At 46.4% G+C, this 15759-nt stretch overlaps 1 protein-coding gene across 1 annotated transcript in view; it reads left to right on the top strand.

Moving 5' to 3' along the window:
• The first annotated feature begins 1016 nt into the window (after window positions 1-1016).
• LOC137527366 (tetratricopeptide repeat protein 16-like) overlaps window positions 1017-15759 on the top strand; it is a 40580-nt gene continuing 25837 nt past the window's right edge. The window contains exons 1-2 of the mRNA XM_068247878.1: window positions 1017-1193; window positions 5891-5991. Of these exons, the coding sequence (XP_068103979.1) occupies window positions 1017-1193; window positions 5891-5991 (278 nt within the window). The remainder of the gene's footprint in view (window positions 1194-5890; window positions 5992-15759) is intronic.

Below are 15759 nucleotides of genomic sequence, written 5' to 3'. Positions count from 1 at the left end.
GTTCCGCCCCCATTCTCCCCCTCAGGGATGCCGGTTGGTTAAGACTGCCGGGTACCTGAGTTATGGATAGCAGGGGTTTTACTGTAATTGGATTTTAGCCTGACCACAGGGAAAGCCATGTTAATCTATTTGTATATTTGCCAAGACATCCTCTCATTATTAGTGCTTATGTGCACCATTGTTCTTTCAGCTACGAGAAAGGCCTGCTGTGCCTGTCGCAGGAGGAATGGGAGAATGCTGTCATCTCATTTTCTAAAGCCATCAACCTCTGCCTGGAAAAGGTATCCATCTTACTGAGCTCAGTCATTAAAATCTACCATGTCCCACCCAAATTATGAGAGGGTTGTAGCCTGAAATCTACTGTTCTTTCTAACAGTATAAACCATGTAGTTACATGAGGAGGCGGAACTTGTAGATTACAGGATGTAGGTGGGGAGAATTTGTAAAACCTCAATCTGCTAATAGGAAATGCGCTATGGATAGATGGGCTGCAGTACAGAAGAGGAGGGGACTCAGAGATAGACTAGGAAGGATTGCACAGCACCAGACAATTTGCACCGCACGTTATAGCTGCAGTGAGCCCCCCCAAAAACCTTCAATATAGGTGGGTAGCCTGGTATAGCTGCCCCCAGTATTGTTAGCTAGGTACAGTTGCCCCCAGTATAGGTTAGCCAGGTACAGTTGTCCTCAGGATAGGTTGGCCAGGCACTCTCTTCACTTCATGTTTCTGCCTGGTGCTGTCCCCAGACTTCTGCCGCCTGGGGGAGTTGCCTCACTTGGCATCATGGGCAGACCGGGCATGGTATGGGTATTAGTGATTGGGGGTAGCGAAAGATACCGGTAGTACTTGTGGGGGTGGGGGAGACGACAGATTGATGTCTGTGTATTAGCAGCACAGGTACTATTAAATGTTTAAAAGGAAGAAAATGTGGCAGTCTCTATATCTATCTCCATACAGAGTCATCTTTCAGGTCATGCTGGTGCTGGCTCCTTTGCTCTCACTGTACTGTTCATTAATGCCATCTGGTGGTCACACTGTTGCATTGCAAATAGAGTTATATGTCAAGAGAGCGGAAGCCTTTCTACAGCTAGGTGACTTCCAGTCTGCAGCACTTAACCTACAGAAAGCTTGTTCTGATGCCAACCCCTCTGAAGAGCACATAAAACTGCTGGCGGGGACATATTACCTGCAGGTGAGAGCATGGAAATAACTAACAAATTCATCTAGACCAGGGGTGTCAAACTCAAATACAAATGGGGCCAAAATTGAACACTGAGACCTAGTCGTGGGCCAACCTCAATGTCTACTGGTCACCTTATAAAGTTCCCTGGTGTCTAATGGCCTACTTCCAATGCCCATGCAGTTCTCTGGTGTCTAGTGGATCCCACCTACCCTAAACATTTCCCTATTGTTTAGTTTTTTCGCCTATCTCCCCCATATAGCTTCCCTGGTGGTCTAGAGGGGACCAAAAATAATGCAAAGTGGGGAAAACTCTTGAGGGCCAAATTGAAAGGCTCTGAGGGCTTGATTTGGCCCACGGGCCGGAGTTTGACATGTACGATCTATTCTAGACAATATTAATTACATTTCCAGTAACCTTCCCCCGCCCCGAAGTGTGAATGCGGCTACCCTGCCTGGCCATATGTGTGCATACTTGCAAACACTTGCAAATTACATTACATAATTATTACATTATATGCAGCCTTACTTGCTTCTTAATGGTATTTGCTTAAAAACGGCCCTGACTACTTATTGCACAAAGGAATTGTGTGCCTGGAGTGATATTGGTCCTGGGGGTGCCCTGCCCTTGATTAAGCCCAACACCTGAACTAAGCCACACCCCCACCATAGGCAAACACAGGGGGGATTACAGCTGCCCAGAATTCCCCCTCAGACCAGGGCCAGTGCAGTGTCTGGGGACGGGCACAAGTTGAGACACCAGAATATCTGCAGGCATCCTGCAGCTCACAGCTCTGCCCCCTTTCTTTCCCTGCTACAGTTGAGTTTTGATGGAGCAGCAGTGTGTGTACAGAGCATTAGAGCAGCAGTGTGTGTACAGAGCATGGAGCAGCGGTGTGTGTACAGAGCATGGAGCAGCAGTGTGTGTACAGAGCATGGAGCAGCTCTGGGGAACTTAAGAGTCAGATATGAGCACAGCCCTGTGCCCTGCTGTGTGAATGCTTCACTTTCCCCTTCATTACAAATGTCAGCTGTCCTCATTATTATCTGTATCCAAACTGCTCCTGATTGATCCCGTTGTCGATCGGGAGCAGATGGAACATTTAGGATGGGAAATTGCATTATGTGTACCCAGCATGATGTCCTACCATATTATTGTACTGTATTGTGCGTGGCTGAGGGAGACCTTTCAGGAATCCCCCCCCCCCCTTGGAAATCCTGGGCTTGCCCACTGGTGTTTGTGCCTCCTCCTACAGTCACAGTACTTCGCTGCATTTAGTAAATTTACTGACCTGCTTTTGGCCTTCTTGGGCTTGGTAAAAGCTTTATGTAATGCCCTTCAGTGGAATTCCCAGACGCTAACCTGAATTGGCACATGCCATATTGTATTCTTCAAGATAAGGTGTTGCGCCCAATTTAGACAGCAGCAATAACTGTGAGGGGGTCCCACTTCCTTATATTGTAATACTGGATAAACAAACAGACTGCGCTTGTCAAAAATGGATAATATATGAAAGCTTTAATATGGTTGTCAGGTGCACAACCCAAATAAATATGCATGCAAAGGAAGCAATTTTCCTGTAAAAACTGTTATAAAATCAATGTGGTGGTATTTCCTGAGGTAGCAGGATAATAGGGTCTTTAGTCCTATTAGGATTTGTTGGACACAGAAGTTCTGTTCTCAAATATGACACTATAGATGTCTAATTCCGTGTCTAAATAGTAGTTTATATGGAGGTCTCCAGAGGTGTAACCACGGCCGGCCTTTGACCTGAGCGACCGGTGCGATCGCTCAGGGCGCCGGCTTCCAGGGGGCGCTCCTGCCGCCTGTGTTTTAATGAGGAGCTGCGGCCCCGGCTGGGTCCGTCTTGCTCCACCCCCTGGTACCGCTGCTGGGGGGCAAAGTTGACAAACATGCTGCCCGTGATAGAGGGGGAGCCGCGGGGAGGGCAGCCCAACCTCTCTCTCCCTCCCTTCCTCTCCGGGCCGCCCTCCGTGCTCCCCCCTCCGATGTAGCAGAGAGAACAACTCACCTTCCTCCCTGGTTCCGATCGCCGGCGCCTCTCACTTGCCGCTGGTCTCCTCTTCTACACTGATGCACACTAAACTTCCTGCTTAACAGGAAGTTTAGTGTGCATCAGTGACAATGTAGAAGAGGAGACCAGCGGCAAGTGAGAGGCGCCGGCGATCGGAACCAGGGAGGAAGGTGAGTTGTTCTCTCTGCTACATCGGAGGGGGGAGCACGGAGGGCGGCCCGGAGAGGAAGGGAGGGAGAGGTCGGGCTGCCCTCCCCGCGGCTCCCCCTCCACTATGAGGGGGAGGGGCACCTACCTATCTAATCTATACTGGGGGCAGAAACCTATCTAATCTATACTGGGGGCACCTACCTATGTAATCTATACTGGGGGCAGAAACCTATCTAATCTATACTGGGGGCAGCAACCTATCTAATCTATACTGGGGGCACCTACCTATCTAACCTATACTGGGGGGGCAGCTACTTATCTAATCTATACTGGGGGAAGCTACCTATCTAATCTATACTGGGGGCAGCAACCTATCTAATCTATACTGGGGGCAGCAACCTATCTAATCTATACTGGGGGAAGCAACCTATCTAATCTATACTGGGGGCAGCTACCTATCTAACCTATACTGGGGGCACCGCACCTACCTATCTAATCTATACTGGGGGGAGCTACCTATCTAGCCAATACTGGGGGCACCTACCTATCTAACCTATACTGGGGGCACCTACCTATCTAACCTATACTGGGGGCAGCTACCTATCTAATCTATACTGGGGGCAGCTACCTATCTAATCTATACTGGGGGCAGCTACCTATCTAATCTATACTGGGGGCAGCAACCTATCTAATCTATACTGGGGGCACCTACATATCTAATCTATACTGGGGGAGCTACCTATCTAGCCAATACTGGGGGCACCTACCTATCTAACCTATACTGGGGGCAGCTACCTATCTAATCTATACTGGGGGCAGCTACCTATCTAATCTATACTGGGGGCAGCTACCTATCTAATCTATACTGGGGGCAGCTACCTATCTAATCTATACTGGGGGCAGCAACCTATCTAATCTATACTGGGGGCAGCTACCTATCTAACCTATACTGGGGGCACCTACCTATGGTAGATCCCCCCCCCCCTTAGTGTATATAGGCTACTAGTCTCGTAGATGTAGGCAGATTCCCCCTTTAGTGTATATAGGCTACTGGTCTCGCAGTCGCAGATCCCCTTTTAGTGTGTTTAGGCAGCAGATTCCACCCCCCCCCCATTAGTGTATGTGTGTGGTGCGCTCACACACAGAGAGGATGAATTGGGGGGGGGGGGGGGGGCGCCAAAATCTGGTTATGCTCAGGGCGCTGTGAAACCTAAGGCCGGCCCTGGGTGTAACATCCAGTTATATGCACTTTGGTATAATAGAGTAATCTCACCCTCTGTGGTTTTCAATCCAGGAGCAAATGTTATCTTCAGAGGAGCCGCTCAATCTCACCCGCCCCGGCCGGCGGTAGAGTGAGAGAGACTGGACTACTGCTAGATAGCGTGCAGTGTCGGGCAAGGGTGCCCGGCTCCCGGGGGAATCCAAGTGGCGTGGATGATAGCAGCCTTCAGCTGGTCGGGCTTCCGTCCTTCGCTAGCAGTGTTGCAGCACGGAACTCCGACACGCCTCCTTCCCCTATGCGGCGTGAAGCATGAAGTGCTCCAAAATCTCCTGATAGCTAGCTGCATTGACCCTGCTCTTAATAAAACACAGTGGACCAACACCAGCAGCTGACATGGCACCTCAGACCATCACTGACTGTGGGTACTTGACACTGGACTTCAGGCATTTTGGCATTTCCCTCTCCCCAGTCTTCCTCCAGACTCTGGCACCTTGATTTATGAATGACATGTAAAAGTTGCTTTCATCCGAAAAAGGTACTTTGGACCACTGAGCAACAGTCCAGTGCTGCTTCTCTGTAGCCAAGGTCAGGAGCTTCTGCTGCTGTTTCTGGTTCAAAAGTGGGTTCATGCTTCCATCTGCTGAAAAGCTTTATGGAGATGAAGATTTTATTTTTCAGCACGACCTGGCACCTGCTCACAGTGCCAAAACCACTGGTAAATGGTTTACTGACCATGGTATTACTGTGCTCAATTGGCCTGCCAACTTTCCTGACCTGAACCCCATAGAGAATCTGTGGGATATTGTGAAGAGAAAGTTGAGAGACGCAAGACCCAACACTCTGGATGAGCTTAAGGCCGCTATCGAAGCATACTGGGCCTCCATAACACCTGATCAGTGCCTCAGGCTGATTGCCTCCATGCCACGCCTCATTGAAGCAGTCATTTCTGCAAAAGGATTCCCGACCAAGTATTGAGTGCATAACTGAACATAATTATTTGATGGTTGACTTTTTTTGTTTTAAAAAACACTTTTCTTTTATTGGTCGGATGAAATATGCTAATTTTTTGAGATAGGAATTTAGGGTTTTCGTGAGCTGTATGCCAAAATCATCAATATTAAAACAATAAAAGTCTTGAACTACTTCAGTTGTGGGTATTTGAATCTAAAATATATGAAAGTCTAATGTTTATCAGTACATTACAAAAAATAATGAACTTTATCACAATATGATAATTTTTTGAGACGATCCTGTATATTGCTGTGGCTTCTGCGCTGTTCTCACAATTGTATTACTCTGCAGGGACAGAGCCTGTTTCAGCAGATGCGGCACATGGAAGCTTTGGAGTGCTTCACTCGTGCCTCTGAGCTGCAGCCACAATACAGACATTACCGTATGCGCAGGTAAGATAGTTTAGCTCATGTATAGCAACAAGTTTAAAGTGTAACTCCGGACTACAAATCACCTGTAAGGAGGATGACAAATTGTCATCTCTTCAGGAAAGCACCTGTTAGGTTCCAATACAGTTGGAGCCTTTGAAATTGGATGTTGTAATTTAGGGCCGGTTTCCACTACTTCAGTGATGCGATGCGGCTACCTAGCCGCATCTCATCACTTCCGCCGGTGCGGAAGTCAATTGATCTCCCGATGCGCATCTCCTGATGCGGAAGTCAGTTGAGGAGAGGGGATGCGGCTGCGGCTGGATGCGGCCGTGTGATAATCTGTAGCATGCTGCAGATTCTCATATCGCTCCGCACCGCTCCGCACAACATGCACGCAGTGGAAACTCTTCCATTGCCGTGCATGTTTCAGGACACCTATGTTGGCGCATCACACCGCTCCTAGTGGAAACGGGCCCTTAGGTTACCCTGTGTAAGTACAGCCGTCAGTTACTGTTAAAAGTCATTATCATAATTATTTAATATTCCTATGGTTTTGGGATGTGGGAGGAAACCTGAGGAGCCAGAACTGCAAGGCGAGAGTGCTATCCACTACACCACCAGGAAAGTAAGAGCTGAAACACATTATGGGGCCTTGAGCAAAACACCGCATTGCTTATTAAAGAGGACAAACACAGTAACAATACTTACAGTGAACTCTGTGTATGGCTGCCATAAGGATTAGACAGACAAGCTGTTACACATATAAGATCCAAGTACATACAGTGGTGGGAAAAACGATTTGCCCCCTTCCTGATTTCTTATTCTTTTGCATGTTTGTCACACTTAAATGTTTCTGCTCATCAAAAACCGTTAACTATTAGTCAAAGATAACATAATTGAACACAAAATGCAGTTTTAAATGATGGTTTTTATTATTTAGTGAGAAAAAAAACTTCAAATCTACATGGCCCTGTGTGAAAAAGTAATTGCCCCCCTTGTTAAAAAATAACTTAACTGTGGTTTATCACACCTGAGTTCAATTTCTGTAGTCACCCCCAGGCCTGATTACTGCCACACCTGTTTCAATCAAGAAATCACTTAAATATGAGCTATCTGACACAGAGAAGTAGACCAAAAGCACCTCAAAAGCTAGACATCATGCCAAGATCCAAAGAAATCCAGGAACAAATGAGAACAAAAGTACTGTAATTGAGATCTATTAGTCTGGTAAAGGTTATAAAGACATTTCTAAAGCTTTGGGACTCCAGCGAACCACAGTGAGAGCCATTATCCACAAATGGCAAAAACATGGAACAGTGATGAACCTTCCCAGGAGTGGCCAGCCGACTAATATTACCCCAAGAGCGCAGAGAAAACTCATCCGAGAGGCCACAAAAGACCCCAGGACAACATCTAAAGAACTGCAGGCCTCACTTGCCTCAATTAAGGTCAGTGTTTACGACTCCACCATAAGAAAGAGACTGGGCAAAAACGTCCTGCATGGCAGATATCCAAGGCGCAAACCACTTTTAAGCAAAAAAAACATTAAGGCTCGTCTCAATTTTGCTAAAAAAAACCATCTCAATGATTGCCAAGACTTTTGGGAAAATACCTTGTGCACCGACGAGACAAAAGTTGAACTTTTTGGAAGGTGCGTGTCCCGTTACATCTGGCGTAGAAGTAACACAGCATTTCAGCAAAAGAACATCATACCAACAGTAAAATATGGTGGTGGTAGTGTGATGGTCTGGGCAGGGGCGTTTCTAGGGTCCTTGGAGATCGGGGGCACCTGTGGGCACCAGTTGGGGAGGTATATGCGGCGCGCAAAGCGCGTCGTGGCAAAAATGGGCGTGGCCATGAGGTGAGTGGGTGTGGCCATGGGCGGGGCCAAATGCACATGAACTTAGCAGCGGTGTAAGCTACAGATAACGGGCCTGCCCATCGAAATATTGGATGGAGCCCCCTGTCCTTTATTTAGATAATTTACAATCAGTATAGGCATAGATCAAAGATGTATACGCACATACAATTTTGATTGGTCAATCACTGACCCCCAATTTTACCACCCCCGTGCAGTAAGTGGGCCAACAGACAATGAATTTTATGAACAGAGCTAAAATTGGCTAATCAAAATTGTATGTGTGTACCAGGCTTTACAGCTAATACTGTACATACTGAAAGTAGCAGGGATCAGCATACAATATAGCTGATTTACAATCAGTAAAGGCACAGAGTAACACCTTACACTGTACACACTGGAGGTAAATCAGCACACAGTGCAGGCACTAGAGAACAGCGTATACTGTACATACTGTAGGCAGCAGAATTCAGCACACTGCAGCTAGCGTGCCAAAAATATGAGGATCACGTTGTGTGGCGTGCTTATCGCGCTGCACCGAAGAATGGGTGGGCCATGGACCAGAATATAGGTGTGGTAACGGGTGGAGACAAATTTACATGAACCTAGCAATGGTGGGACATTAGATTATGACAGTGGTGGCGAACCTTTTGGAGGCCGAGTGCCCAAACTGCAACCCAAAAGTCACTTATCTATCGCAAAGTGGCAACAGCAATTTAAACTAAATACTGTACAAACGTTTTAACTCATACATGAACATTATGGAAAATCCAAGTTGAAAATAAACTGTGAAGATAAACAATTTCATCCATCCTACTCCTGAAAAATGTATTCAATTTTTTAGAACCTCCCAGTTTTATTTTCAGTTTTAAAAAGCTAAAAAAGTAGGTTTAATGCTATTGTCTCATATGATAAGAAAAACAAAAGTTTGCTTTCCAAAAGCAGAAAGAATTTGCGATAATTCAGGTTGGAGTGAGCTCGAGATGTCTCCCAGGCACCACTGCTGAATATATGCAAATTAACCATTGTACCCTTAGAAGCTAAACACACCTCCAGAACCGCTGGAATGCAATGATGTGTCAGCTTGTTAATATGTACAGAGCCATAATAATCCAACATGCATACAGACTGTTTCGGATTGTTTGATCCTCATCAGTGCATGGCATGGATTAATTTGGCTCTATGGAGTAGGGCTTGTAAATCCGAGAGGCACAGACTAACCAGCAAGCTCATGATAAGGATTCAGCTTTTCCCATAGTCTCGCAGTTAACAATCATGTGACCCCCAACAAGACAAATTCAGCAATCATAAGGCCCCCAACAAATCATGAGGCCCCCAACAAGACAAATTCAGCAATCATGAGGCCTCCAACAAATCATGAGGCCCCCAACAAGACAAATTCAGCAATCATGAGGCCCCCAACAAATCATGAGGCCCCCAACAAGACAAATTCAGCAGCCACGAGGCACATAAATAGACAGCATTTCACATAAATAGGCAGAATGCCCCCTTAATATGGTAGTCCCCCAAGTTAGGTAGTGAGTGACAGGGACCCCCAGGTTAGCTAGTGAGTGACAGGCGCCTCCAGTTAGGTAGTGAGTGACAGGGACCCCAATAGTGAGTGACAGGGAGCCCCTTTAGGTAGTGAGTGAGTGCCAGGGAGCCCCTTTAGGCAGTGAGTGAGTGCCAGGGAGCCCCTTCAGGCAGTGAGTGAGTGCCAGGGAGCTCCTTCAGGCAGTGAGTGAGTGCCAGGGAGCCCCTTCAGGCAGTGAGTGAGTGCCAGGGAGCCCCTTTAGGCAGTGAGTGAGTGACAGGGAGGCCCTTTAGGTAGTGAGTGAGTGACAGGGAGGCCCTTTAGGTAGTGAGTGAGTGACAGGGAGGCCCTTTAGGTAGTGAGTGAGTGACAGGGAGCCCCATTAGGTAGTGAGTGAGTGACAGGGAGCCCCATTAGGGAGTGAGTGAGTGCCAGGGAACCCCTTTAGGTAGTGAGTGAGTGCCAGGGAGCCCCTTTAGGTAGTGAGTGAGTGACAGGGAGCCCCTTTAGGCAGTGAGTGAGTGACAGGGAGCCCCTTTAGGCAGTGAGTGAGTGACAGGGAGCCCCTTTAGGTAGTGAGTGAGTGCCAGGGAGCCTTTTTAGGTAGTGAGTGAGTGCCAGGGAGCACCTTTAGGAAGTGAGTGAGTGACAGGGAGCCCCATTAGGCAGTGAGTGAGTGACAGGGAGCCCTTTAGGCAGTGAGTGAGTGACAGGGAGCACCTTTAGGTAGTGAGTGCCAGGGAGCCCCTTTAGGCAGTGAGTGAGTGCCAGGGAGCCCCTTTAGGTAGTGAGTGAGTGACAGGGAGGCCCTTTAGGTAGCGAGTGAGTGCCAGGGAGCCCCTTTAGGTAGTGAGTGAGTGCCAGGGAGCCTCTTTAGGTAGTGAGTGAGTGACAGGGAGCCCCTTTAGGAAGTGAGTGAGTGACAGGGAGCCCCTTTAGGCAGTGAGTGAGTGACAGGGAGGCCCCTTTAGGAAGTGAGTGAGTGACAGGGAGGCCCTTTAGGTAGTGAGTGAGTGACAGGGAGGCCCCCCCTCTAGCCGCCGCTCCCCCCTCACCTGCCAGTGTATTCAGACGTCAGGATCAGCGGCGACCCGACCAGTACTAGCGGGCGCCGGACGCACCCGCTCGATATGCGGAAGTGATGTCACTTCCGCATATCAGTGCGGGCGCTGGGTCCTAGCACCTGCACGATTGGTCGCCCACTCGCCGCCTGATCCTGAGGTCTGAGTGACGCGGCGGCGGTGGCTGGATGGAGCCGCTGACAAAGGGGGTGGCGGCGCGAAGAGATCTGTGGCACCCCAGGACAGATTGGGGGCACGTGCCCCCCCAAAATAGGGCTAGCGACGCCCCTGGGTCTGGGGTTGTTTTGCTGCTTCAGGACCTGGAAGGCTTGCTGTGATAGATGGAACCATGAATTCTACTGTCTACCAAAAAATCCTGAAGGAGAATGTCCGGCCATCTGTTTGTCAACTCAAGCTGAAGCGATCTTGGGTGCTGCAGCAGGACAATGACCCAAAACACACCAGCAAATCCACCTCTGAATGGCTGAAGAAAAACAAAATGAAGACTTTGGAGTGGCCTAGTCAAAGTCCTGACCTGAATCCTATTGAAATGTTGTGGCATGACCTTCAAAAGGCGGTTCATGCTAGAAAACCCTCAAATAAAGCTGAATTACAACAATTCTGCAAAGATGAGTGGGCCAAAATTCCTCCAGAGCGCTATAAAAGACTTGTTGCAAGTCATGGCAAATGCTTGATTGCAGTTATTGCTGCTAAGGGTGGCCCAACCAGTTATTAGGTTCAGGGGGCAATTTCTTTTTCACACAGCTCCATGTAGGTTTTGAGTTTTTTATCTCACTAAATAATAAAAAACATCATTTAAAACTGCATTTTGTGTTCAATTATGTTATCTTTGACTAATAGTTAACGGTTTTTGATGAGCAGAAACATTTAAGTGTAATAAACATGCAAAAGAATAGGAAATCAGGAAGGGGGCAAATAGTTTTTCACACCACTGTATGCAAGCAATAAAATATGGTGCGCATAAGGCGAGCCCCTCGACTTACGAACACCCAACTTACGAACGACCGCCGATATGAACAGCATGGATTATCTGTTTCCATGGAAACAAGTAAAAAAAAAATTCAAATCAAACTTGTATTTTTTGAGAAAATCAATTTACTCGAACACGGCTTGACCGATTTGAACGAAACTTGGTATACAGATCCCTTACTACCTGGGATGATATGTTCTGGGGGTCTCGCATCCCCCCTGCACACCTGGGCAGAGCTACAAACAGCAAATCAGATTCCACCCATTCATGTCAATGGAAAAAATGTAAAAGGCTGCCATTCTCACAGTAATCAAGCCAGAGTCCCCACACTTGGCACAGTTGGTCACTTGGTGACCGAGGTTACAAATCCAGGAAAAGTGGGAGGAGCTTAAAACAGCCAATCAAAATTCAGCCATTCATTTTTTATTGTAAAATGTAAACTGCAGCCATTCTTAGATTGTTAATCGCAAGGTTCTTAAACTTGCCACAGTCGGTCACTGGGTGAATGAGATTAAGAGTCAAGAAAGTGGGTGGAGCCTACACCAGCCAATCAAAATTCACCTATTGGTTTTCAAGGGGAATATTTAAACTGCTGCCATTATTACACTGTTAATGGCAGAGGCTTCAAACTTGCTACAGTCGGACATTGGGTGACTGGGGTTCAAATTCACTAAAGGCAGGGGTGCCCACACTTTTTTGACTCGCGAGCTACTTTTAAATTTCCCGAGCTCAAGAGATCTACCAACATTTAAAATAGCCAGGTATAGCTGCCCTTAATATAGATAGCTAGGCAATTTTTCCCCAATATAGATAGCTAGGCATAGGTCCCCCCCATATAGCTAGGCATAGGTGCCCCCCATATAGATAGCTAGGCATAGGTGTCCCCCACATAGATAGCTAGGCATAGGTTTCCACCCACATATAGATAGCTATGTATAGGTGCCCCCCACATATAGATAGCTAGGCATATATGCCCCCCACGTAGATAGCTAGGCATAGGTTCCCCCCACATATGGATAGCTAGGTAAACGTGCCCCCCATATATATATAGGTAGCTAGGCATATGTGCCTTCCATAAAGATAGTTAGGCATATGTGCCTGCCATAAAGATAGTTCGGCTCCCTCCCTCCACCAGGCGCTGGTCTCATCCACCCCCCTTCACTCACCCTGCATGCCCAGAGGAGCATGCAGCACTGAGACATCTGATAGCGGCGAACAGCAGTGGAGAGGAGAGCGGAGGGTAATGGCGTGTATACAGGCAAAGCACTTCCTGTATACACGTCCTCACCCACGGCTCTCCTCTCCACTGCGGTCACGCAAGGCATGCAGGGTCAGCGACGGAGATCCAGGCGACACATTGAGGACTGGAGAGCGGCAGGCCAGACAAAGGAAGTGGGAGAGCTGGGGAGGAAGGAGGTGGGTGGGACGCGGCTCTTCCATTGCACCCATTGGCTGTGTGCTGCTCTGCATAGGGCAGCAGAGCAGCACAATCAGACGGTACGCCAGCGCTGCATATAGTCAGCGTCTGGCGTACTATTTTAAAATGCCGACGCGATCTACCCAGCAGTCCTTCGCGATCTACTGGTAGATCGCGATCGACGTATTGGGCAGCCCTGACTAAAGGGATGGGGCCACAAACAGCCAATCAGATTTCTTTGCTGGATAAACTGCTTCCATTCACACATTTTTGATGCCAGGAAAATTAAAGCTCACAAACTTGGTCATTGAGTGACTGTGTGTCAAGGTTACAAAAAAGTGGGTGGAGCCAAAAACAAATTTCACTGGTGAAATATAAACTGCAGCCATGCTTACACTGTTAATGGCAGGGTTCTCAAAGTTTGCACAGTTGGTCACTGGGTGACTGGGATTAACATTCAGGAAAATGGGTGGAGCCTACAACAGCCAATCACAATTGACCTGTTGATTTTCAAGGGGAATATTTAAATGCTCCTATTCTTACACTGTTAATAGCTGTTAATAGCAGATGCCTCAAACCTGGTACAGTTGGTCACTGAGTGACTGGGGTTCAAATTCAGAAAGGGGCGGAGCAACAAACAGCCAATCAGATTTGATTTATTTCAAAGGGAATATACAAATGATTGATACCAAGGACCCCAAACCTCGTAATTGAGTGACTATATGTCAAGGTTAGAAAAAGTGGGCGGCACCAACAACTTCATTTTTTACATGGAAAAATATAAACTGCAACCATTCTTACACTGTTAATGGCAGGGCTCCCAAACTTGACACAGGTGGCCACTGGGTGACTGGGATTAATATTAAGAAAGTGGGTGGAGCCTACTACAGCCAATCAAAATTCACCTATTGATTTTCAAGGGTAATATTTACATTGCTACCATTCTTACACTGTTAATGGCATAGGCCTCAGACCTGATGCAGACAGTCATTGGGTGACTGGGGTCCAAATTCACTGAAGGGGATGGAGCCACAAACGGCCAATCAGATTTGTTAGATTGATTTCAGCCATTCTGTTATTGGCAGGGATCTCAAACTTCACACAGTTGGTCACTGGATGACTGGGATTAATATTCAGGAAAGTGGGTGGAGCCTACAACAGCCAATCAAAATTCACCTATTGATTTTCAAGGGGAATATTTACATTGCTGCCATTCTTAAACTCTTAATGGCAGATGCCTCAAATCTGGAAAACAGTCAGTCACTGGGAGACTTGTGTTTAAATTCTGAAAAGGCTGCAGGCTACAAACAGCCAATCAGCTTTGTTTAATTTCAATGGAAAAATTCAACTTATTGATGCCAATGACCCCAAAGCTCATAAACTTGGTTATTGAGTGACTGTATGTCAAGGTTAGAAACATCCAAAAACAACTAACTTTTTACATGGGAAAATATAAACTGCAGCCATTCTTACACTGTTAATGGCAGGGTTCTCAAACTTGACACAGTTGGTCACTGGGTGACTGGGATTAATAATCAGAAAATTAGGTGGCGCCTTTTTTTTTTTTTTTTAATAGAAGGGATATTTAATTTTTAACACAAGTCTTTTGAGAACTGGCGAAAAGTTGACCAGCAGTTTCACACCCGACTGCTGCAGCTTTAGATTTTTTTTTTTTTTTTATGTCAAAAATCTTCCTTCACAGGGGTGAAGAAAACTGTGCAAAGTCGCCCAGTAACAAACTTTGCACAGTTTGTTACTGGGTGACTTGGATTAATATTCAGAAAAGTGGGTGGAGCCTTAAAAAGCTAATCAATATTCACCTGTTGATTTTCAAGAGAAATATTAAAATTACTGCCATTCTTGCGCTGTTAATGGCACAAGCCTCAAGCCTGGTACAGTTGGTTGGGTCACTGGGGTTCAAATTCAGAAAATGGGTACGGAGCCACAAACAGCCAATTAGATTTATTTTCATTGATGCCAAGGACCTAAAAGCTCACATACTTGGTCATTGAGTGACTGTGTGTCCAGGTTACAAAAAGTGGGGAGAGCCAAAAAAAATTAATTGGGAAAATATAAACTGCAGGCCTTTTTACACTGTTAATGGCAGGGTTTTCAAACTTTGCCCAGATGGTCACTGGGTGAATGAGATTAATATTCAGGGAAGTGGTTGGAGCCTATTATAGCCAATCAAAATTCACCTGTTGATTTTCAAGGGGAATATTTAAATTGCTATAGTTGGTCAATGAGTGACTGGGGTCCAAACGCTGGAGAGTTGCGGAGTCACAAACCATTAATCTGATTTATTTAATTGATACAAATTATTGATGCCAACGCTCACAAACTTGGTCGTTGAGTGTTTGTGTGTTAGGGTTAGAAAAAGTGGGTGGAGCCAACTCCAGCCAAATACATACCCGGGCAACGCCGGGTCATCAACTAGTAACATACATAAAATGTTTCTTTAATCTCAATTGATTATGTAAAAACAGCTGTTACTTTCCAGACGACCCCCATAGATATCTGTAGACAACCCAGCCGCACAGTACAGCCAGCACAGTAGCAATACGTTTATTATTCCAGTGACTACAACAAACAGACAGCTCAGTACATGCTTATAATTATGGGATGGTTTTGCACTCCTTGAGCCTTGCAAATAAGCACAAGTGAGGAGCTCAGACACAAAGGATCAGGAGAAAGATGCCTTGTAACATAGAGTATGCAAAAAGGTTGGCATGCTCTTGTCTATCAAGTATGAAAATGTATTACAAAACCTTTACTTTATGTCATGATCGCTTCTGCAGCATGTACTGCTGGCTGCAGAGGTACTGCAGCCAAGCAGTTCTGATTCCTTCAAGAAAAACAAAAACAAAAATAAAAAAAACAAAAATAAAAACAAAAATAAAAAAAACAAAAATTTGCTTTCCTAAAACA

This window comes from Hyperolius riggenbachi, chromosome 8 (assembly GCF_040937935.1).
Source record: "Hyperolius riggenbachi isolate aHypRig1 chromosome 8, aHypRig1.pri, whole genome shotgun sequence".
Lineage (NCBI taxonomy): Eukaryota > Metazoa > Chordata > Amphibia > Anura > Hyperoliidae > Hyperolius > Hyperolius riggenbachi.
This window is presented reverse-complemented; position numbering and strand designations above follow the sequence as displayed.